Genomic DNA, 24614 nt, shown 5'->3' on the forward strand with positions numbered 1-24614 from the left:
TTGAAATGTAGGACTTTTTTTAAATGTCACTGAAAATGCTTTTGTGGGACTTCCAACATTTTTCAGTAATTATTGCTAGGAACAACAGTTTTTCAACAAATAGTTAACAGGGATTGAATCCTGAGAGAATTTACTCTAACTTGCACACACTCCCTGTAACAATCATGATCAGCAATACATCATAAGAGCTTGTTTATCATCTTCTGCTACAGCTCTGATTAAATCGGGAAGATAACAGTACATGATAGAATCCATCTAAACAAGCGCTAAACCTGGGGGACACTATTGCTATCAGATGTTCGGGATTGTTTACCATACCGGTAGAGAAAAACACCTACCCTCAATGGTAAATAAGCGTAAAAAATTGGTTTTATCATCGCTCTCTCTTTGGCGCTCTCGTTCGTTGCTGTCATTTATCAAGTTTGTTACAACGTGCCGTTCACGAATTGACACAAATGGGATGCTTTTCTTCACTTGCTTTGATCGTGCTTCAATGTCAAATGAGAACGAAATATGTAAAACCTTATATTTAATAGATTCTAAGTTTAATAGAAACATATGCCTTATCATTATGCTTTTTGAGACTTTTTGTAACGAATTCCTACAGATATCGTCATTGAATTCCAGTAATGATTTTTTTCTAGCAAATTTAACCTTAGATGGTCTATATAATCTTCAAAAGAAAATCCGTGGCTGAGGGGCGCATAAATGGGAGTTCGTCAAGGACACCATAAGTTCACGCTACGACTTTACACAGGCCGTACAAATTTTAAAAATCTATGGTCAAAAGATTATGAGGCAAAAAAGAAGGTCCTAGAAACCATAAAAAGATACCACGTGGTTTATGGACAGTATGACTCAAAATGATTATAGTTAAGTGGTCGAATTTCGATCCTGTTGAGCAACATTTTGGATTTTTTTTTGGACATTTATTCAAATGCATAAACGCAAAAATGGTAAACTGATCAATTTCCTGCCTCGTTTCTCTTGCAGATCTCGCTCAACTGGACGAACTGGGCGGCGGGCGCATCTGCCGCTTCGTCACCTACGACTTCCCGCAGTACTTTGCGGTCATCTCGCGCATCCGCCAGGAAGTGCACGCCATCGGACCGGAAGGTGGCATGGTGTCCAGCACCGTCGTCCCACAGGTGCAGGCTGTCTTCCCACAAGGTGCCCTCACCAAGAAGATCAAAGTCGGTCTACAGGTAAATTTGTTCAAACCACGCAAAGGGGTGGCGCCGGAAAAGCTGCGCAAGATCAGCGTCAACCACGTTCCGAAGAAGAAGCGCTTCTCGCTAATTTGGTAGACTGTTGACAGGGTCGAATTAGGTCGCGAGTAGATTGTAGAGAGATGGGTAGGAAACAAGGCGCTGGGAGGAAAGAAGGGAGATTTGCAAAGAAAATTGAAGGTTCAGGAATGCTTCCAGGGATTTTGAAGGTGTTCATTTTATGTCGACAATTAAGTTTTAAGCTGCGTACGCGTCCGAATTGCATGCCCTCGTCGTCGTTGTCGTCATTATTGTAAAAGAACAGTATATCAAATCAAAATTTGCTTCTTACGAACTATTTTTGTAGTATTATTTTGCTCATTACAATAAGCGCTGAATTTTCGGCAACATGAAAGTATTTAGCATGTTTTCTCCAGAACGGAACACTGAGCATGAGATGCAATGACATTTTGGTTCGTGCTTGTAGACCACAATCAGGAGTTTTGAAAATGTTGCATTTATATACGAAGATCTCATATTACTGCTTATACCAATTACATGAAGCAACCACAGTACTCATCCAATATATTATACACACAAACGTAATACACAGTAGAGAAAATGAACACACCAACAACGACAAGCTCTGTCATCTATCGCTAACGTAGAATAGAATCAAAACAAAATGGCCGGAGCGGTTGAATGTTTTGTTAGATTTGAGCCTACAAATCTAACGGCAAACGTCGGCTTGATCTCATCGGTTCATTACGCAACACACGTGCAATCGATCTAGTACATTAATCATTGATTAGAGCATCGAATCGTCGAAGACACATACAGACACACATCAATAACACATCTCTATTGCAACTTACACCATGCATAATCAAATACACATTGAACTGTTGAATTAACATACCTTACTAGAACTCACCATTTAAAATTTCTATTACATATTGGGGTGCGATTAGTTTAAGAAATGTTCGTGAAAAGTGAGCCATGACCGGCGGTGTTTGTTGATTTGAAGAAAATACAGTGATATTCTGAATAATAGTAGCGCATGTCGAGTTTCATACAAAATGTTCAACTCTGGAATGCTCTATTATGGTTCCTTTTCAAGCAATCGAGCTGATTTTTTTTCTACAGAACTACATATATGTTCAATTTAGAAACCACTAAAGTTTTCTAAGCCCTTTTCGGAAAGTTAGATATTAGGTGAAAATGCTCGCAATAAACTAAACTCTTTCTTACTCGATATTTCTTATCTCGATATGGAGTCAGAGAACCATAATAAAAGTTGGTTTTCATGCCTACCTTGGATCGCATTTGTACTGGTTTGGTGGTCTACAACTCATGACCTCCCTAACTCGATGGCCCTTTCCAGGGGTTGAGTTATGAGAAAATTGAGAGCATCTCTCAGTTTTCTCTGTGACAATCATGATCCGCAGCATATAATGAGAGAATGTTTATCGTCTACTGCTACAGCTCTGGTTGTATCGGAGGGATAACAGTGCATGGTAAAATCCATCTAACAAGCTCCCAACCAGGGGCGCACTATTGCTATAGGATGATCGGGGATTGATAATTATGCCAGTAAGGTAAACACCTACCCCAATGGTAAATAATAAAAAAAAAATGAGTTTCATAATCGCTCTCTCTTTCTTTGGGACCTTCTTTCCGGACCTTCACCGATACAGATGCGGTGTTTTTCTTAGCTTGTTTTGATCGTGCTTCGAAATCATTTATAAATATTTAAGAATAAATTCTGCATAGCCTGATCCCTTCAATATCGAGCTATGAAGAGTTGACTGTAATACCATAATACAATAGTATACATTCGAGGCTCGTATTACTCCCGATTCAAGACTACCGTAGAATTCAGCCTGGCCAAAAGGCCGAATTTATTACAACTTTTCCGTAAATTTTCTGTAGAAAAATCCACGAATTCTTCAAGCGTTTTTTTTTCTGGAATAACTCTAGAGTAGTGTTGGTAGACACACACTTAAATCTCAATCATTGAGTTCTCCCACGAGAGCAAATTCATTTGAGATCTGCTTCGCAAAACTCACGCATGAAATATTGAGGCAAAATCTCTTGCTACGATCATGCCGTCAAAAATTATTCAATCATAAACCCATCGGAAATCTGTCAAAAACCCAATATTTAGTTTTGTTAGATTGATTTGTTATATTTGATGATTCAAACGGATGAGTCCACTCATGCATGATTTTTTGGGTACTGAGCTGCGTAAGATACAACTCAAGCATGAGATTTGAGAACGCTGCTCTAAAGATCATCAATAAGTATTTCGAATATTTTGGAGAAATTTTCCAAGCTGAAGTCTTTAGTCAAATAAAAGCACATTTTGCTGATTTTCGGCAAATCAATGCTGATTTTCAGCAGAATTTTCAAAAAGTGTAGCAAAAAATGCTGAAAAATTCAGCAAAAAAATATAAAATGCGCCATGCTAAACTCCTTCAAGAATTCATGGAGAATAATCTAAAATCAGGCATCTGCCAAATATAAGCCAGATATCTAACCACAAATCGTTGACATCGTTGACGATCTGCGTCGGATTTATCTTGGATTCCACAAAGAATTGTTATTGTTAAAATCTCTTAATAAATACATTATTCTTAATAAATACATTATTCCAGAGATATCTAAGGAACGCACTAAGTATTTGTCATCGGATCCCATAAGAGTTATTTCAAGAATGAAAGGAGAAATTCCAAAACAATTCCTCAAGGAACCTCTAGAGAATTTCAATAATATTTTGGGAAACTTACTCCAAGAGTAGTATATGAGACCATTACTGTTAGTAATTTGGAATAGTTTTCAAAGTAATTATCAGTAAGTTAAGTGCGAAAGTTTGAGTTAAACTTTGAGCGGAATTTTAAGAAGTGTTTCAACGAGCTATGACGATGGTGTTTTCCATAGATAAATCGATCATTTTGCCTCACGAATAACTTTTCAAACGACCCTATGAGTGTTTGCACGAAATTTATTCGGAAAAATTCTAGTTCCGAAACTGTTGATTTCATAGAAAATTGTCCTATGGAGAAGTTTAAATGAACGGTTTGAGCTACAAGAAAGCTATATTAGAGCTATATTCACTAAAAATATATCTTTTTTATGACACAAATTTAAAAATACTTCTACTTCAAATTACTCAAAAACCCCATTTTGATATTTTTTTAACTTTTACTATAAAATCTTCATTGAAAATAGATGTTTGGGACAAAGTAACAAAGAAATTTTTTATTTAAAAAAAATGTAAGAATTACTTTTAATCGATTTTTAAAATTTTGATTTTTGGTAAAATAAATTCGTTTTGATTATACAATAAGAATCTTAAAATTATTCTTAACCATGATGATAATCATGTTCATATCTCTAGAAGTAGTAATTTTCGAGTTATATCAAGTTTAATACACAAATTTATTAATTAAATATTAAAATAGGTCATTTTCATTAGTTATTCGCGATTCTCCATAAAAAAACGTATGTTTTCGAGAGTATCGGCCATGATTCTTGAATTTAATTTGAAATAATTCGAAAATGGCTACTTATAGAAAAGTGATCATGATAATTATTATGGTTTAGAACAATGTCAATATATTTATTGTATCATCAAAACGTATTCTTATTGACAAAAAAAAAAAACAAAAATTTGAAAACCTTAGAAAATTTTTTTGAATAATTCTCTTTCTTGAAACTTTGTCCTAAACAAGATTCTATGGAAGCAATTCTCGCTGACACCAGGCCGCCATCGGCACCCATCGTTAGAATTCCAATTTCATGTCACTGATCGCCAGTTTTCGATAAATCTTATGGGTGGTCCTTTCGGTTTCCAAATTGGTGGACCCTTCGAACGCCAGTTAAACCAACCTCCTGGCACCGCCTAAACAACCCCATTGAAAAATAACAAGCAAACATCTCTGGGTTGAACTGGGAAGTGGTTCCCACTATCAGCTCAATGTTTGTAAACAAATAACCGTTTGCGGAATAACAATCGATGATGACGAAATGTTTTTCTCCGAAAAATTTCTTTTCTCGCATAACAACAGTTATTCGAACAAACACTCGGTTGCAAACTATTGTATTGCAGTACAGCAAGTCAATTTGGGTTGATGTGATAAGCAAAAACACATTTTAGTATTGGAGGAAAAATTCCCTAATATGATTAGGCCAATGTACGTTGTTTCTCTTGAGTTTGATGCTGACCACGAAAACATGGCTGCCTAGCACCGGGTTGAGTTAAACAGTTTGCGAAAAAGCCCATTTTTTATCAATCTTGGGTATTTAGAAAGTATATAGCCTTCATTTGAAGTTAAAAAAAATGGCGGCCATTTTGAATTTGGACGTCAATTTGAATTTTGTTAGAAAAGTTAATTTTTCACCGGTCGTTTTGAATTCTGAGATCACCATCAGAAAGTTACACTTTGACAGCTGCGGTAGAACTCTGCGGTTACCGTGAACCGGAAATTTTTCTTAACATCCGTAATACTTTAACTTAGAATGGAAATCTTAAGTTTTAGGGCAAACAAAATTCTTAATTTTCTGAGTCATAAAGTATCGTTTTTACTACCGCCCAACATACATGTGAAAAATAGCAATATTGAAAGATGAGAAGCAGGCTTTGTTCTAATGTGAACGTAATCCGAAATGTGGGCTTCGTAGCCGTGCGGTTAGTGTCACCAAGGCATTTAGCCGCATCGTGCTAAGGAGTGTGGGTTCGATCCCCGCCTCAGGCCGTAAAACTTTTCGACAGGAATGTTTTCCGACTGTGCCACTGGGCGTTGCATGCTAGTCCGTTGTCTAGTGTGATGCTTCCTTCAAAGGGCAAATAGTCCACTGGGAGTATTTAAGGTGAAGATGAATCGAAGCCAAGTTAAAATTTTCAAGAGCACGGATCTGGAGAAACAAACATCCGTTTAAGCTGAAAACTTAATCGATTGGTCACTAGCTGGTGGTGACCAATCGATTAGGTTTTCAGCTCAAAAAGGTGTTTGGTTTTCCAGATCCGTGCTCTTGAAAATTTGAACATTGGCTTCGATTCATCTTCACGTTAACGTGTAGTGTCTTTAAAAAAAAAAAAAGGAAGGTGTATCATTTTGAGGTTGAGAAATCTGGCGGCCATCTTGGTTTTTAGCAGTTGAATGATTTTTTACCATCTCAGCGCTCATCATGTTGAATTATGAAGCCTCCGTTAAAAATAAAACATTTAGATTATTTCTTTCTTAGGGATCGTGCACAAATTATGTCACGCTCCAGAGGGGGTGAGGGGGTCAACCCAAGCGTGTCAAGCCTTACAAAAGTTTCAGAAGACTTATATAAAAACCGTGACAAAGGGGAGTGTTCAAAAAGTTGAAATTTAGCGTGATATAATTTGTGTACCATCCCTTATCATATCTTAGCTGTTCACCTGATTTATTTTCTATCAATGGTTTTAGACCAAATAAGTGAAAGAATTAATGCTATGCCTCAACTCAAAGATATGCAGAAGAATCATTCAGGTAGTAAATAAGCGTTTAAAAATCCTATTCGATAATTTGTTTTTAAAGCTAGTTTAAAGCTGAGGGGCTGGCTCTGTTCCAGTAGGGATGTAACGTCAGGAAAAAATAGAAGAAGAAGAAGAGTAAGTGTAATTGTAGCAATAAAATTCAACATATTGAGTGCTACCAAGGTGAAAATTCATTTTACTACTTAAAACCAAGATGGCGTCAAAATCCAAAATGGCCGCCATCGTAGAACATGATTTAGAAAATCTTTCATTTCATAGGGTAAATACAATTGCTCATTTAGCTTTCTGATGGTGATCTTACAATTCAAAACGATGGTGAAAAAACGATTTTGCTAACAAAATTCAAGATGGCAGCCAAATTCAAAAAGGCCGCCAATATTTTTTTAACTTCAAATGAAAGCTTTATTATTACTCTATACGATGCCACTAAGTTTGCAATGGGTTCCAAGGAAAATATGAGACATATCACTGAAAAATTACTTAAGATGTATCAAAAAATGGACTTTTTCGCAAACTATTTAGCTAGCTGGCGTACGAGGGATCCACCAATTTGAGAAAACCGAAAGGGCCACCATTAAATTTTATCAAAAACTTGCGATCAGTGACATGAAATTGGAATTCTAACGATGGGTGCCGATGGCGGCCTGGTGTCAGCGAAAATTGCTCATGGTGAAAATTTTGGAAAATATTAAATGAGGGGTTTGTGTAATTTAACATATTATTTTTTTTTCTTGAAACAAAATAACAAAATTTTAATCGTATTTTTTTCTTGTAGTCAGAACGGTGCACTACAGTTTCTCCAAAGAACATTTTTCCTTAAAATCAACAGCTTTGGAAATAGAATTTTTCAAATAAATTTCATGTAAAATCTCATAAACTATTTTCAAAAGTCATTTCTTATTCAAAATAATCGATTTATCTATCTAAAACACTCTATCATACTGGAAACATGTGTAAATCCTTCAAGGTATTTTGTAACAACCGTTAGATGAAAATATCCTGTCAGGTTTCTCCAGGACCTATTAAATCCTAGCCTTTGGAGGATTCGATCGTCCATGTAATTCCTGACTGAATCCTTGAAAAAAAGTTTTAGGAATGATCCTAGAAGAAACCTACAAGTTGTTTCAGTCAAAAAGAAATTCCTGAAATCTCAAGATGTATTCAGGAGTAATAATTTAAAAATAATCGAAGTTTACCATTAATTGTCATATTTCAGTCGATTAGCATTCTAAGTGAATCCACTCAAAATATATTTCTTCAGGAATTCTTTTTGTAAATTGTATGATATTACTCAACAAGCTCTAACTGGTAGCACTAGTTCCTTATGAAATATTTCAAGGAATTACCGAAGAGTACCAAAATAATTGGGATGAATTTTGAGGAATTCTCCAATTAATTCTTGAAGTGACTTCTCAAACAGAAAATAGAAGAAGTTTTGGAACAATTCTTGGAGTAATCTCCAAATGAATTTCTAAAAGTAAACCTGGAATCTCTGGAGTATTAACTGAATTATGCTTTGATGTATTCAAGAATTATTCCTGGATCCCTTGGAAAAAAACTTCTGAACTTTGATATTATCATCCAAGATTTGAATTTGGAAAAGTCGCTGAAGTAATTGCTGGTATATGTTGTGAAAAAATTTCAGTCAGCTATTCTCCAGAAAATTCGGGGAAATCCCTAAAATATTTTTTTAAGATATTCTCAAAGGTACCTCTGAACAACCATTTGGAGGAATACCCGATTATATCATCAAAAATTCGTTGTGGCATTGATGTAAGAATCACAGTAGTATTTTCCTAATAAATTTCTCGAGGAATTACTGGAACGAATTCTGAATAAATATATTTAAAATTATAAATATATTGAAAAAAAAAACCCTTGTCAGAAACATGGGGAGAATCAGAACTTATTTTCGATAGCAAAAAAACTTTCTGATGAAACTCGTCGCATCGGCCAGCTTTCATTCACGAACATCTTAAACAAATAAACTATTCGCACCCGACCACATACCCACTTTAAAGTTAAAACTCAAAACAAAAAACTTAGTATTACAAACTATGCCAAAGATATTACAATGAAAAACAAACCGTTCGATCTCGACGCGAATCACCTCGTTGAAAATGTCATTGATCTCATATACTTATATCGAGTTTCAACTTGTTCTAGTACACTTTTCCTCATTACAAGCTTGTTTATATTGAAACAAATATTTAGATTGTAAACCACTCTACCTGCGAACACGCAGTAACGATAGTAATCATTACCATTCTTCAATTTGACAGTTGTAAACATTGAACCGTATTAATATATTGCCATAAGTCAAAAAAGTACATCACGCGATGATAAAACTAAACGATAACATTTCAAAAGTCAAACAACAAAGATTGCTACTACTATAAACTACTATAACTACTCATGAGAGTGCCCAATAAATTTAGTTCTTTTGATGAAAACTACCCCAACCAGTTGGTTTGTTTCATTTCTTGCGCCGTAAATTTTCCGTTCTGATTCGATTCCCGTGAGAAAAAAAACGAAACGCAGCTCTGAAAGTGGTCCTTTTACTTCTTTGTTTCCTTCCCATTTTTGCGCTAGAATCAAGCAATCAAAACAAAAACAAATCCACGAGGCAGGGTTGTGCGAAATAGTTAAAAATACAACCAAAAGAGTCCAAAGGAAGACGCGGTTTTTGTTCAGTAAATTCAAGTTGATGTACCGTTTTGATTCATATTACGGACACTTAAGGCCACAGTGAAGTATAACGCATCGAAAAGCAAGTAAAATAAATCATTCTGTTTTATTCATCCACGTTATCAAACCTTCAAAACACTTGGCTTTCGAATGGTGGGTTAATATTTTGATTTCTCAACATGAATAATTTTAAATAAATAGAAATGTGCGGACTTTTCATGATTCTTATTCCGGACGCATCCTTACTTTTGCATCATATTCCGGACACTTTGATTCGATTTCCGGACAGCGCAAAAAAATCACGAATAGAAAAGTTAAATCATCAATTTAAATCGTTAAACCACTAAAGAGACGTCTGAGGTAGTTGAGAATTATAAATTTGCATGAATATCTATGGAAAATTATTTGAAAGTGAAGCTTTGAAAGTGAGAACTTCTGAACGGCAAAAATTGAAACATTTCGTGTGAAATGTTTCCCATACAAAGTGGAGTGTCCGGAATTTGAAGCTGTCCGTTATATGAATCAAAACGGTATTTCAAATTTAGACAAATCGCGAAAAATTGCTACACAGAACCACATTCAAGAGTGCTAAATTTATTGGGCATTAATGGAATGCTCATGTTCACCCAACCGAAAGGTGCTCAAGCAAGAAAACGATGAAGCAATAAATAGTTGACCAACAAGCGAAGAAAAAATACTAAATACTTATAGCCATATACGCTGCCGTTCGTTGCCCGATCATTTTGTGTTCTGATTTATCAACCTATCGTTTTTTCACATTTCGTTTGCGCCCTTTCTCTATAAATCAGCTTTCAGTTTCGCTTTCACGATTTCAGTCATTGCTGACATGCTTCTTCTCTAGAATATCAAATGATAATTGTTTTTACTTCATTTGCTCTATCATTGCAACTGACTATTTGTACTGTACCATTAAATTCACTTTCGAGACATTGAATGTTAAAAACGAGAACCAATTAAGTATGCATAAGACATAGGATTTCATTCGGTTAGGGTATCATTGATAGGGACACAGGAATACGCCTTGCTTCTGACATTTGTTTATGTTTTGATGGTTGTTGGTTCGATGATTGAAAGAAACTTTATTCCAGCTCCAATGTGTATATGATGACAGATATTCTAAGGTAACCTTTCTCAAACGATCTAAAAAGTAAAAAAATAAAATGTGATTCCATTATTATTCTTAAAAATAATTGATACAACCCTACAACTCCATTTTTTCAGCTATTTTCAGTAACATTCGAGGAATCGTTGGAATCTAATAGTTTATTGTTGTTGTCTCATTTCTCGAATTGATGGGATTTTGAGCATTTACCGATATTTCAGAAATTTTTTTCACAACTTGGATGTTGGGAAACCTGAATCTGAAATATGTTTTCTTAGGAAGGAGAATCAGTATTGTATTTTTATTCCACCCTGGATGCTTTCCGAGAAATACGCAAGCTTCTCTTTGTATCCAGTGAATACGATTACACATTCTTCATAAAGGAATCAAAGAGGGTTTGTTTAGCTCTTTTTAAAAGAATCTATTATGACTTTTTTCACTGCCTTGAGCGGTCTATATATTTTGATACGGTGTGAGAAAATCTGATGAAAAAAAAAACATTGTAAAATGTCTGTACTTAAAAGACAGAGAAAAGAAAGAGAATGGCAGTTTTGATGCCGTAAGGCGTAACCAAGGGCGTAACTAACATAAAAACGGAGCGAAATACAAATCTGGATCATAATTTGATAATAATGCAAATCTCATAATGATTTTGTCAAGAGGCTGTGATATTCGTTAAAATTTGTCAAAAAGTTATTATTCATTGCATTCATTATTAGATTTGATCTACGAAAGTATACCGGAAGAAGAATCTGAAATAATTATTTTTATCAGATGGTACGTAAACTATCTCTAACATCTGTTTTCTCTATTAGGGCAACCTCAACGGTGGTCTAAATCACAAATTTATGGACATTATAAAAATTGGAGCTTGCACCGGTGTTGCAAATGATGTTCCAATCTTATTTTATACCACTTTACTGGTGCATTTTTTTTTAACAGGCTGAAAGACCAGTTTTTGGTCGCATTTGGGCTAAGATTTGGGCTGTTCGAATCTGGTTTGACACATTCGTGTTTGTTTACCAATTCGGATTTTTCTCTCTGAAACAGCCACCGTCTCTGGTTCCTACTCATTAAAGAAGTGAAAACAAATATTTCATCGCAGCGGTTTTTATTATTATGATTATTCCTGTGCAAAGCTTGGTAGTCTAGGGAATGAAGGTGCAAAAGGTGAGAGTGATTTAATAAGGAAAGCAGGAAAGCAAAGGATGCCGGTAGAAAGCTAACGATTTACAGAAATCCTTCAAAAATTCCTTCATTATGAATTATTTCAGCAATTTCACCAGGAAATTTATTGGGCAATTTCTTCGGAGAGTCCTCCAGGAATCTATTCAGAAACACCTCCAGGAACCATAATATTATTTCTCCGGAAATCCTTTGGGAATTTCTACGGGAATACATCTGAATATTCTTCAACTAAGTCCTACAGTAAGCTCTTCCAGAAATTATACCGAAGTTACATCGATGTGTCTAACAGAATTTCCACCAGGATTTCCTTTTTGGATTTCCACTAGGAATTCCTCCTTAGGTTTCTTTCAAAAAATTCTCTGGGAATTTCTTCCAGTAATACTTCCGTGGATTTGCTGCAGGAGTTCCTCAAATCCTCTAGCAATCCTTCCAGGAATCCCTTCGGATATTTGCTTTAAAATATTTCTCAGGGGATTTCGTCCAGAATTTACTCCAGAAATTCTTCTTGGTATTTCCTCCTCCTTTAGGATTTCCACCAGAAATCCCTCCGTGGAGTTACCTCAGGAAATCCTTCGAAGATTTCCTCCAGGAATCCCTCCCAGGATTTGCTTCAGGGATTTACTACAGGAATTCTTCTGGGAATTTCATTATGAAATTTCTCCACGCATTTTCTCTAGAAATTCCTTCGAGTTTGATTTTTTCGAAGAATTTGTCTAGGAACTTCTCTATGAATTTTTCTGGGGATTTCCAATAGCAATTCCTCAAAGTGTTTCCTCCAGACACACCTCTGGGGATTTGCTCCATAAACTCATCCGAGGATTTCCTTCCGAAATTCTTCCGGTTGTTTGCTCTAAGAATTTCTCCGGGGATGTCATCCAGGAATTCCACCGAGAATTTCCTCCAGAAACTACTTTGGCGATTTGTTCCAGGAATTCCTCCGGGGATTTTCTCCGAAAATTCCTTCGGTGATTTTCTCCAAAAATTCATCCGGATATGGTTTCCAACAATTCCTCTATTCCTCCGAAGATTTTGTTCAGAAATTTATTAGGAAATTCCTCTGATGATTTTTCCAGAGTTCCACCGAATCCTCCGAAGTTCTTCTAGGATTTTTCCAAAGTTCCTCCACCGAATCCTCCGAAGTTCTTCTTGGATTTTTTAAGATATCCTCCAGGAATTCCTTAACAGTTCCTCGAGGAAGCCCGTCGGAGCTCCAATGGTGATTCCCTCAGATTTTCTTCGTGATTCCTCAAACAGTTTCGCAGGAGTTCCTCGAGCAATTTCTCGGGAGCTTCTCTTGTAATTCCTTCTGAGTTTCTCAAGGAGTTTTTTCTGGGTTCCTACAGGAATTCCTTAGGAGTTCCTCTCAGAATTCCTTCAGACTTCATCAGGTAAATACACCAGAAATGCTCTGGGAAATCCTCTAGAGTATTTTCAGGATTTCCCTAGAGTTGATCAAGAAATTCCTCAAGGTTCCTCTAGGAATTTCTCTATACATTCCTTCGGAGTTCCTCCAGCAATACCTCCGAAGGTCATCTGGAGCTCTAATGGGAATTTCTCAGCAGTTCTTTCGGAAAATTTACCGGGGCTTCAACGAGAATTCCTTCGCATGCTCCGCCGGGAATTCTTTCGGAGCTCCACCGCAGATTCCCTCGGCATTCATCAGGGAACAAATTCCTCGAGAGTTCCATAAAAAAAATCCGGAGTTCCTCCAGGAATTCCACCGTAGTTCCTTCAGCAATTTTTCCACGAGTTGCACCAATACTCCAGCTGACAGTTCCACCAGGAATTCTACCAGATATTTTCTAGGAATCCCGTCAGATGTTATACCAGGAATGCTTCGGGGAATTCTTCAGGAATTCTCAAGGGAGTTCTGCAAGAATTCAAAAAATCCTTCAAAAGTTCATCAAAAAATTCCTTTAGGAGATACTCCAAGAATTTCTTAGGATTCCATTCCCTGGAGTTCTACCAAAATGTTCATCAGGAGTTCTTTCAAAAATATACTAAGACTTCCTCCAAGAATTCCTGAATCAGTCCCCTAAGCTGAAATTCCCCCGGGAAATTTACGATAAGTTCCACCCATCAGAAGTTCCACTACGCAAGACGCCAGATATTCCTCCAGGAATTCATTCATCTGTTTCGCCAGGAGCTCCTTCATAAATATCACGATATGTTTTATAGGCATTCCTTCGGTAGTTCTTACGTGAATTTCTACAAAAAAAAAACACCCAGGGATTCGTCTTAAATTTCGCTTGTTCCAAGATCCATTAACATTTTCTCGAAATAAGGACTGTAATGAACTAAACTTGAAAAAATGCAATGCCCTGTATCTTAATTTTTAGCTTCATTTCCATCCTTCAGATGTTATTGAAGTTTGAGTACCTGCCTCAAAACTATTGTACCATGAGTGAAAGTTATTTGCACTTACTATTCCATTTTTGACTAAACATCGTAAAAACCTCTGCCATGAGATTCACAACATGATTGAAATTCAATTTGCAACAACAATAAAAGAAAATCTACTAAACTAGATGGTGGATGTACGATACTTTCGCTTTCTGTAATCTATGCCAATGTGCAAACAATGTGTATTAATAGAGATATGTTGTTTTTATAACAAATAAAAAATATCAAAATTTTTTCAACAAAAAAATCAAGTCCCGATATCTGTCCAATAAAAACAAACTTTCAGTGTACTTCAAATTTTCAAGAGCACAAATCTTGAGAAATAAAATAAAATACTACCTATCAGTAAATATCAGGTGAAAAATTCTGCCTTCTGGCAATAAAATTCAGATTTTTTTCTGCGACAATCCACTGTTTGTTTGTTTTTGTTGATCACATTCGAAATGGATGAAAAATTACAACATCTGGTGCTGGCATTGCTAATTATGGACCCTCTTGTGTGGTTTCATTTACAAAACTGATAAAATATCTGTATTTCGGCACCTATGTCTAAATATTTTGCCTGGAATTTTTGTATTACAATGCAAACGAAATTCCCCGGTGAATTTTACACAAAATATAAAACTCGTTATACGATTTATAACATTGGTGTAGATACTTTTAGATTAAGATTACCAATTCTGTACATGTAGGGTAGAATCTAAACTCGAACAAATGAATAAAGGGTGTACGGAATCAAATTGCGACACACACACAAATATTTGACAAAATTCGCACGTTTGACCAATCATCTTCAAACTTTCAGGGGGTAAAATATAACATGTTATGAATATTTTCTCATGTTTGTTTTATTCAATTTCAATTCCATATCCAAATTTACGAACTTTTCTTTTCACATTACTCAAAAGGTCTTGTACAATATTTGGACCAACTTTTTTTTTGCGTGCTGGGCCATTTTTTTTTCTGGGTATAGAGCTTCCGTGCACGTGTTTCACCTATTCTGCCGTTCATCGTGATTACGCGCCTTTCAGACATTGTACGTATGTAGTCCTTTACGTTTTTTTCGCATCTTGCACAAAAGTTTTGGATAGATTTAGTTTCTTCGCCACATCTCGAACTGAACTGGGATTCCTCTTGAAAGTTTGAACTACCCGTTTGTGATCCTTACAGCCTTTGAAAGTGGTGCAATTTGATTCCGTGCACCCTTTATCAGAAGTGTATAAAATCTACCCATTGTAAAAATCAAAATTTCACAAGCCGGCATTATGGTGCGATATTGTTATTGGAGAACACATTTAACATGCATGCAATTTCCAAACGTTGATTGCCGTGGTTGATAGTCAAGTGCTGACTGATCTCGACGTTCTTGACCCGATTCCAATCTATATCATTTTGCAATCTTATGTGCATATTTCATTATGAAACCTTATAAGATTGTTTCCCTCGTCTGTAGAGCCTTTTTATCACTGCTTACATTATTTAGGAATATTGTGGTATGATCTATATGAGTAATTCTCGCTGAGACCGGCCCACTATTTACACTTGGTATTTCATTCAAATTTATGCTCTTGTCGAGTAACTTCCGTTAGTCAAATTAATTGACCCCTCGGTAATTATAATCAAAACAGTTTTTGAGAACCCCTCAATTTTGGCAATTGAGTTTGAGTGAGCCATAACTCGAAAATTTCTTCAACAACTCCTTACCATTAACATGGTTTTGGAAAAAGAATACGTAGGAGCTTCGTTGGCAAAAAAATATTTTTCGGCCGTATTGAATTTGGCCTCCATATTAGATTTTATCAGAAAAAACTGAATTTTCATGATGTTCGCAATCACCGATTTTAAAAGTTTTTGCATCATTAGAAATTGGGCTAGCCAACTTTTTGTGTAAAGCATTGTAAAGATAAATATTTTTTCACAATTCCAATACATCACAGCAGGCGTAAATCGCTATCGGACCATTATATGGCAACAAATTGCACCAGCGCGATATGAAATGTCTTACAAAATCTCACACAACTTTTGATTTAAAAAAAAACATACATCTCTGATTTGTTTCATGTATTGTGTGAAACCTCAGTTGTTCTTTTTTAATTTTGTGTCAAACTTTTAGAATCGGTGGTTGCAAACATCATGAAAATTCAGTTTTTCTGATAAGCTCCAATATGACCGCCAAAAATTATTATTATTCAAATAAAACTCCTATGTTTTCTCTATCCAAAACCATGTTATTGTGGAGGAGCTTGGAGCAATTTTGTGAGGAACCTTTGTTTAAAGTAATGCTTTGAGATGTAACTGGTCGAATTCCTGATCGAATCCTTGATTAAATCCTGAAACAATAACTGTAAGAATCCTTCGATAATTTATGTTTTTGGTGAAATTATTCTTAATAATCTTACAAAATCCTTAAAAACAGAAGAAAATTAATCAAAATTTATGTAAGAATTTCTAAAAGAGTTTTCAGAGGCGTGCTCTGAACATTTTTTTTGTTTGATTTGTCGAAGATTGCATTTCATCAAGGATTTCCAGAGAAAATGTTAGGAAAAAGTATTTTTCGACCGTTCCTCGAAGAAGTTTATGGAGATAGTTATAAATCCCAAGAGAGTTATCAGGAGCAGTTTCTAAAGGAATAACTGAAGACATCTAAAAAATGGACGAATTTGGCAAGGAATATAAAAACGCCTTATGGGGTTTCATGACAATACATTTTTGGTAAATCTAAATTCCAGGTGTAACGCCTGAACAAGTTTAAGAACCCATGAAAAAAATCTTGATGTAGAAAATATCTCGGAGATGTTATTTTCATCAACGAATACTATGAGAAATACGTACAAACAGCTCAGTTAGTTCTTTGCAAGAACTCATAAAGCCATTTTTCATTAATCGAAGAAATATCTGCCATATTCCATACATACATTTTTAAAAATACCTTGAGGTATTGATGGCGACTCATTAGCGAAATTCGAGACACTCTGAGGAACGAATTCTGAAATTAAACCGTGGAGTGCTTATTGGAGAAATTCCTATGAGAATGGAAAGAAAAACATCTAAGGGAATTCCACGTGAAATTCATAGAAAATATTTGAAACTAAGTCTTATCAAAATTTTTGTCGTATTCGACGAGAAAGTTAAAAATTTATTTTAAGCTAATTTGGCAGATACTTCACATAAATCTTTTGGGTTCCATTTTAGTTCTTTTTTTAAGGTCCCTTACGAGATGTATTGTACACTATTTATGAAACCTTCGAATGGTTCTGATAAGATGTTTGGCAGAAAAATAAACTTTGAAGAGCATTGAAAATTCTTCAAGGAATCAATAAACCAACAAATCAATGAACAAAAATACTGAAGACAATTTTTGAGAAATTCAAACACAGAATAATTTTCGTGATGTTTCCGCCAATAAGGGAGGTATGACGCAATGTAATATTGTCTGAATGATTTCTGGAAAGATCTTTGGAAGAAATCTGATTTTAGCATGGACTTCGACTTCAAGAATTAACCACAAAGATTATCATGACGCAATTCTCAAGAATGCTGAAAATAATCTTTGGAAAATGTTAAAATTAACTTTCGTAGCATATTAGTTGATTTTGTTCTTTTTTTTTGCTCATCAGCCAAGGAGTTGGGTGGGGGACCTGCCTTCCTCTAACTATACCAACCCAAGTAACCATATAGCTCTCTAATTCGCCTTGCGTGCTAATATAGTGCTATTATACAGCAGACATGCTCTATATTAGCCGCATAATAGCCTTATAAGGCCAAAAAGGCAAATTAGCTGGCTAGTGGTTACTTTGGAATGATCAATGTTGTGTACAAATTTTAATGCCAGCCTTTCACCTTAGAAATCATTTACATTTATTAGAGCAAGCTAACTTCAACTGAGTTAAGGTCATATCTTTGTTTTATGTCTTTTTTGAAGAGACTCTTGGCCCAATGCCGATTCGTCTCTGCGGTCTAATCTTTTTATCAAAGGTTATTATATTGAAATTATCTGCAAATATCAATCCATCATCGCTCTTTTGTCCTTTGAAGCTTTTACTTTCAACCTTTCTAAGAAAAAATAGGCCATTTCGTCGTCCCAGCTGTCAAAACATAAACAATGGTCAATCGCTCTATAATCACGGTATAAAATCGGACAAACAGCAATGAAGCTCGGTGTTCTAGAACTCACTAATGCCCAACCTCCTCAATAGGCTCAGCCAATCGATCCGGACCTGACGGCCAAAATGCTGGGCCGGGGCGTTGCCGTCTCACCGGTAGTGACCGTGGAGCCCCGGCGCCGAAAGTTCCACAAAGCCATCACGCTCAGCATGCCGGCACCTAGGGCCCACAGCCAGGGCATGATCAACCAGTACTCGGGCAATGCCCCAACCCTGCGACTTCTGTGCTCCATCACCGGTACGTACTAAGCAAGACATTCTCGCTATGTTTGTTTCAATCATACTCTGTAATTTTGTACTTCAGTTTTGTGATTCAATGCTCTCTCTCTCTTTCTTAACCCCCTTAACCATCAACTGTCACTCGTTGTTCCACTCTCTCTCTATTTCTCATTAACTATTTGTCTTTTGAGAAAAATAATCTGTAACCCGTGAATCTAACTCTACGAATCCTCATTTCCAATTACATAATCTATCCAAACGAATAAGTTTCTCCCGAATACTATGTCCGTCCATGCGTTCAAACAATATTCAAAAGCTTACGTAATTATAGGAGAGAGAAATTAGTGTTGCCAGATAAGCAGATCTTTTGTTCGGACAATGGCAGCACTGCCACAGTTTTTTCGTGTGTATGCATATCGTCGTTTACCGAATGTCATTATTTTAGTTTGTCTTCAATAAAAAGCCCATTTTTTTACTTTTTCTTTCAAGTCGGCCATATTCGATCAATTTTCGTCAGAACTTTAGATACATCTATACGAACGGTTTTTTGAATTCATGTTTTGGTTAACCATATAGTATGTTTTTCGGTTTCATTTCGTACAAACACACATACACCCTTCACCACCCGCAAAATTTTCGGTTCGTCTGATTTTCAGCGAGGTAGTTTCCCATAAACATATTGTCGAATGTGCATTCGTTTCAACTCCAATCGTATTTTTTGCGTTGTTTGGTAGAGCATTTCGTTCGATAGAATCCCGCCCTTCAACCTCGATCCTATACTTTTTTTTCGATAGAAATGCAAATGTTTTCCCACATTTAGTTGAATATAACCTACAAAGTATACATTTTCGTACTAATACTTCGACAATATGCCTGTTACCGCACGCATTCCATTAACCCACTTGAAGGTGTGTTTCGGAAAAGATCTCTGAAAGGTAACTAACAAAGAACAAAACTACCAAACAAAATGCTAGAAATTATTCTAAAAAAAATCCTGAAAAGCAATCTGCAAAAGCAAAATTTTGTTTATATTTTGTGATTATTTCGTTTTCAGTAAAATACATTTAAGTTTTCCAATTTCGTTTTCTTTGATATTCGAACTTCTCTGCTAAAGATTCGACTGCCTTGGTTGTTTGTTTCGTTGGTGAATAAAAAGCGATATCTCTTCGGTTTGTAATCGTTTCTTATAATGTGAAAGTTGTTCGGACAATGACACGTTTCTCGGATTTTCGGTCGAAACGTGACTTTTGAAACACAACTAGTAAATGCTACCCTTATGCCTATCTTACAACGATATAATGTTACTCCCCTTCCACACTAGCACCTAAGATATATTCAAGAACACACCAACGCACGGTTCAATATTGTCCTATATCGCATAGATATATGATACTAAAGTTATTTATCTACCAATAACATAATTGTATAATCAGTTTAACAAAGCCTGAATACCTGTATCTTACTAAATCACTAACCCAAAGTCTACCGTTGAATCGATATTAATCGTTCCAAGTTTTTGCTACCGCGCGAGCTATGCTTACTTTCGTTAAGTTTTTCGAAAACAACTGGTTCGATGATTGTTATCTTTTCCGCCGCTCATCGAGCTCAAATGAGACTAAAGCCCTTCAGTAACTTGAGTGAACAAACCGCGCATAGTTCAGTTAAATTACCGTTTATATCAATTACTTTCCAAGAAACACTAACTATAGCAATTTGGCAACACTGCCACGATAACAAACTGTAGCTGCCAGTTCCACGGAATTTTATTCATGTTGTTACCGACGGGCTTAATTCCGTTTGATCTAATATTACGCCTCGGGAAAAACTCAGCAAAAGCGAGGGAACACTCGGTTTCGGTTGTGCAAATCGATCCTTTTTAGGTTGCCATTTGTGTTTTCAATATTCTCCGTATGATTTTCGCTTTTTCTTCAAGCAATGTTTAAATCACTAACAAAGATTTAAGCGATGAAGCGCGCCTGTGTCGAATTGATTCCGATTCCCAGATCTGAAATTCTTTATTTTTCAATCGAACAAATTCATGTTTTTGTGAATGAAAAATTATTCCCTTTATCTATTTAAATACTTTGCTACGCAAATTTATCAGCAGCATAACTAACACTTCTTCTTCTTTTTCGATCAATCGTTCTACGAGTCTTTGGTTCAATTTCTTTTGGATAAAAAAAAAACGAAAAATCATTTTCTCATACTGGAAGAACACAAAAACTTGATTATTTTCGTTTTCATATGAATGAGTTTTACTGTTTCGTTTATGTTTCTTAATTATTCCTGTTTTTAGTTCTGTATATTTGAAAGTGGAAAAAGCAACAGCCGAAAAAGCAAACTCAAAAGTTAGTTGCCCAAAAGGGGACTTTTCTGAAACCGTTGCTAAAAGCCATGCAAAATCCTTCAACAAAACTTATTACTCCCACAAGTGTGTAAACAGACTTTTGAAATAATGTAAACCGTAACAGTAAATGTAAACATTGAAGAATCTTCTACAAAAATCAACCGGTTTCCTCAATTTTGTATAGTACGAAATTTGTGTCTTGACGAAAAAAAGCAATCCAACAATAGATTCCAGTGCATGAGACTTCATCAGTCAGAATCCTCGCGGAAACACACTCACACCACTGTACGTACGTACCCTGGGTATATCCACAAGATACACTTTCATATGTACACACACATTGCACGCACACTCATTATGGTTTCGATGATTTAGTTTTTGGTTCCCTACATTGCCACTAGTGTTTTTCATACATTCTAGATCATCCGTTTTGTTTCAGTTACCGGATCCACCTGAGCGATGAAGTAGATTTATCCGCCATTGTGTAACACTTGATTAAGCCCCCTCCCCAAAGACGGTCCCTATCCCAGTTCCTCGTCACATAGCCTTCCCCGTTGGTGTTGATCAGAAGACTGGCAGCTTAAGAAAAATGGTTCAAACTTTCTAATTTCTTTACATATCAGCGTACCCATAGACATGAAAAAGTATTGATGGGCTGTCCAACTCATGCCAGATTTGGAAAACCGAACTACGGTGAATTGATAGTCTGCTCAACTGCAAATTTTCCTGGATCTCATCTACGAAACTGCAATTTGTTGTTCCGGTTCAGTTTCACCTTAAGATATCGACTCAAATGTAGAACATACACTGAATAAATCAAACAAGTAACTGATAACTCTGGTCCGGTTTTAAGTCACAGTACATTTGGAGACGCATCATATTCTGGGCGTTTTCGATTCGCCATATTGGGCTTAAACTCGGTATGAAGATTCATGAATTCATTCAGATTCTGTATAAAGATTTTTAAAAACCGACCTTGGTAAGTGGATTATCAAGAATCAAATAGCAAGAATATCGATAACTTTTTTCGATATTTCGATTAATTTTTACCAAATTTCAGAAACATGTGTCAAGATTTCGGCTTTGATTTGGATTTTCGACAACTCAGTAAAATAAATGCCGCGATTTTTTTTTTTGAAAATCATCGAGTTTTCAGCAATTGGATTCTTAGCAATCCGTTTTGCTGAGGTCGGTGTAGAAATTTGAGAGTGTACCCTGTTTGGTATTGCAGTCTTTGTCAGATACTTGAATACCTTTCGCTTGTAATAGCTTTAATAGATAATACGTGAAAATGTTACGATTTTGGTAAATTAAATTATAGAATTTACTTACGATTTTTAACTGCAATTATTTTCAAGTATTTCTTTAGCATTTTGTGTAGACAAAACCGCAGCTTTCAACTTTTCAATTAATATTGTCATTCTGGCACCAAACCAAATAGCGCTTATTGCTTTTTTTTTACTGGCCTGCCTTTCCTGTGCGTTAAATCTGATGTCGAAAGTAATGCGCTGTATTCTTTATCATATGCTCTATACAGCGCACTACTTCCGACATTAGGTTTAACGTAAGAAAAAGCAGCGCTAGTAAAAAAAAAGCAAAAAGCGCTAATCGGTTTGGTGCCAGAATGATTCTATCTATTATATGATTCATCCAAATAGACTCTTCTATTCAAGTTTATGATAAGCCAAATAATGTCAGCAAAACGTTTCAATTCTTTAATAAGAGACTTTGGATACGTGATTTTTATTATGCTTGCATGGCCATTACGCTCAATTGAAAGGATCGAACTTTTACCTCAATTTTTAAACACCAATCACCATGATTCTAACTTTGGATTAGTTTCACTTTCTCTACCACTAAACTTTGAAGAGAAAAGTCATTGATTTTGATCATCATGCCTCTTGCATGGAAGCAATCTTTGACAGTTCGTTGTAGAAAGTTATTAAGATCTATTCAATCCCTCTTAGCAGATGCGAGTTAGTGTCAAGGTAGGATACAAGATTTGCACTCTAAGGATTGAAGGTTCAAATCTGGGTCGGGCGGAAAAGTTTACTTGATCATTTTTTTTTTAATTCAAATCCAAACGCTGAATTGAAGAGTTGTTCCTTTGATATTTTCAAGATTCAACAGTAGTGCGAATCCAAGAGTAGAATTATTGATATCATTGTGCTTGTTATTTAGCGTGTAGAGGTCAAATAGACAAAAGGTCGAAAAGACAAGAAGTCAACAATGATTTGCTTGGTGGAAAATCTTGTTTTCTTTGAAAAAAAAAAGAGTTTCTACCTTTCATTTTTGCCTTCGATATATTATGTTCTCAACCTTTTATTTGTCATCTTTTTTTGATGTTTTTTCATTCGACCTTTTGTCATAGATTCCAGCCATTGCGATAAACGGGGTTCGTATCCTACTGGTTGGATATCATTTCGGACTGTAAATTCTCTCGACTTTCTAGGACACAGAGTATCTTTGTGCTGGTCACACGATACAGTAGAAGCATTAACCTAAGAATGCTAATGTCGCTGCTGTTCGTGTTACCAACATCTAGTTTGCCACGAACTGACAGCTTGAGTAGCGGGCCTCAAAGTGTCAGATTAATTTTAGAAACCAAAACAACGACATGGTATTGAACAAACAATGGAAATCCATAATTTAAGGTAATAATAATTAAAATCAGTTTTGTGACAACAACGCCATTAGAGTTCTACTACTAATATTTCTATTCACGATACATAAAAAATGCAGAATAATAAGTTGGTGGAGCTCTTAGTTCCTAACTGTGGTAATACTACATTTAACTCCCCCTCACTTGATATCGAGTTAGAGAACCATAGTAAAAGTTGGTATCCATGACTAACTTGATGGTTCCTTGGATCGCAGTTGCACTGGTTTTGTGTTCTGTAACTCAATACATCCCTAACTCGATGGTCCCTTTAACATCGTGTTATGGAGAGTTGACTGTAATAAGAAAACTACACGGAAAAAATATTTTACCTAATTTTTGAGTTGACTTCACCCAAAATTAAGTATATCGATTATTCTCTCAACCCAAAATTTCTCCATATTCTGTCTCTTCCCCACCAATGTTGTCAAAAATAGAGAGAGCTGCACCTACCCAATGGGCGTAGTTTGGCCCAATAAGCCAAATTTGGGTAGCTTATTTACAAGCTTGGGTTGGATGAACTCAATTTTGCGTTGAATCAAACCAAATTTAAGTAATTTTTTCTTATGGCTTCAAAGACAAAGTACCTAATGGAGACCTTGGAAATTTAGAAAAATTTGGGTTATTGGGCTCATCCGTGTTATCGTGTAAGTTGAGAGGCAGGCTCTGTATTAAATGGACGTTACGCCTTTATGAAGAAGAAGAAGATGCTTCGAAAGACAAGAAACAATAGAAATTGATCATTCGGGACTTCAAGCAAAGGAACTCATTAGGAACATTATCAAAAGATTAATTGATATGGTTTACGGACAACAGATCGAAAGACAGAACGCCGAAAGGACGAAGAGTCGAATATAATTTGCTTGTTGAAAAATTCTTCCGTTTTCGAACAAAGATGCTCGACCCTTTTTTCTATTATCTTTTCCTCTTCTATCTTTCGTATTCGTATCTTCTGTCTTTTCAACGTTTGTCTGTGACTCTTCTGATACAGGTTCCTGGCAGCAGGCTTGACAGAAACTCCTCTACGATGCCAAAATGAGACATTTTTATTGGGATTGAAAATTGAACTCAAAATTCTCAACACAGATT

The 24614-nt window shown here is 35.9% G+C and overlaps 1 protein-coding gene across 2 annotated transcripts in view; it reads left to right on the plus strand.

Annotated features, from left to right (window-relative positions):
• The window catches only part of LOC5575014 (ankyrin-3), a 261259-nt gene extending 241909 nt beyond the window's left edge, over positions 1–19350 (plus strand). The window contains exons 12-14 of one of the 2 annotated variants that reach the window (XM_021853993.1): positions 994–1205; positions 18334–18538; positions 18605–19350. In XM_021853993.1, the coding sequence (XP_021709685.1) occupies positions 994–1205; positions 18334–18538; positions 18605–18612 (425 nt within the window). In that variant the 3' untranslated portion in view covers positions 18613–19350. Of the gene's footprint in view, positions 1–993; positions 2089–18333; positions 18539–18604 lie in introns of those variants that run through there. The other variant, XM_021853994.1, reaches the window with a different exon arrangement.
• The last annotated feature ends 5264 nt before the right edge of the window (positions 19351–24614 follow it).

This window comes from Aedes aegypti, chromosome 3, assembly GCF_002204515.2.
Source record: "Aedes aegypti strain LVP_AGWG chromosome 3, AaegL5.0 Primary Assembly, whole genome shotgun sequence".
Lineage (NCBI taxonomy): Eukaryota > Metazoa > Arthropoda > Insecta > Diptera > Culicidae > Aedes > Aedes aegypti.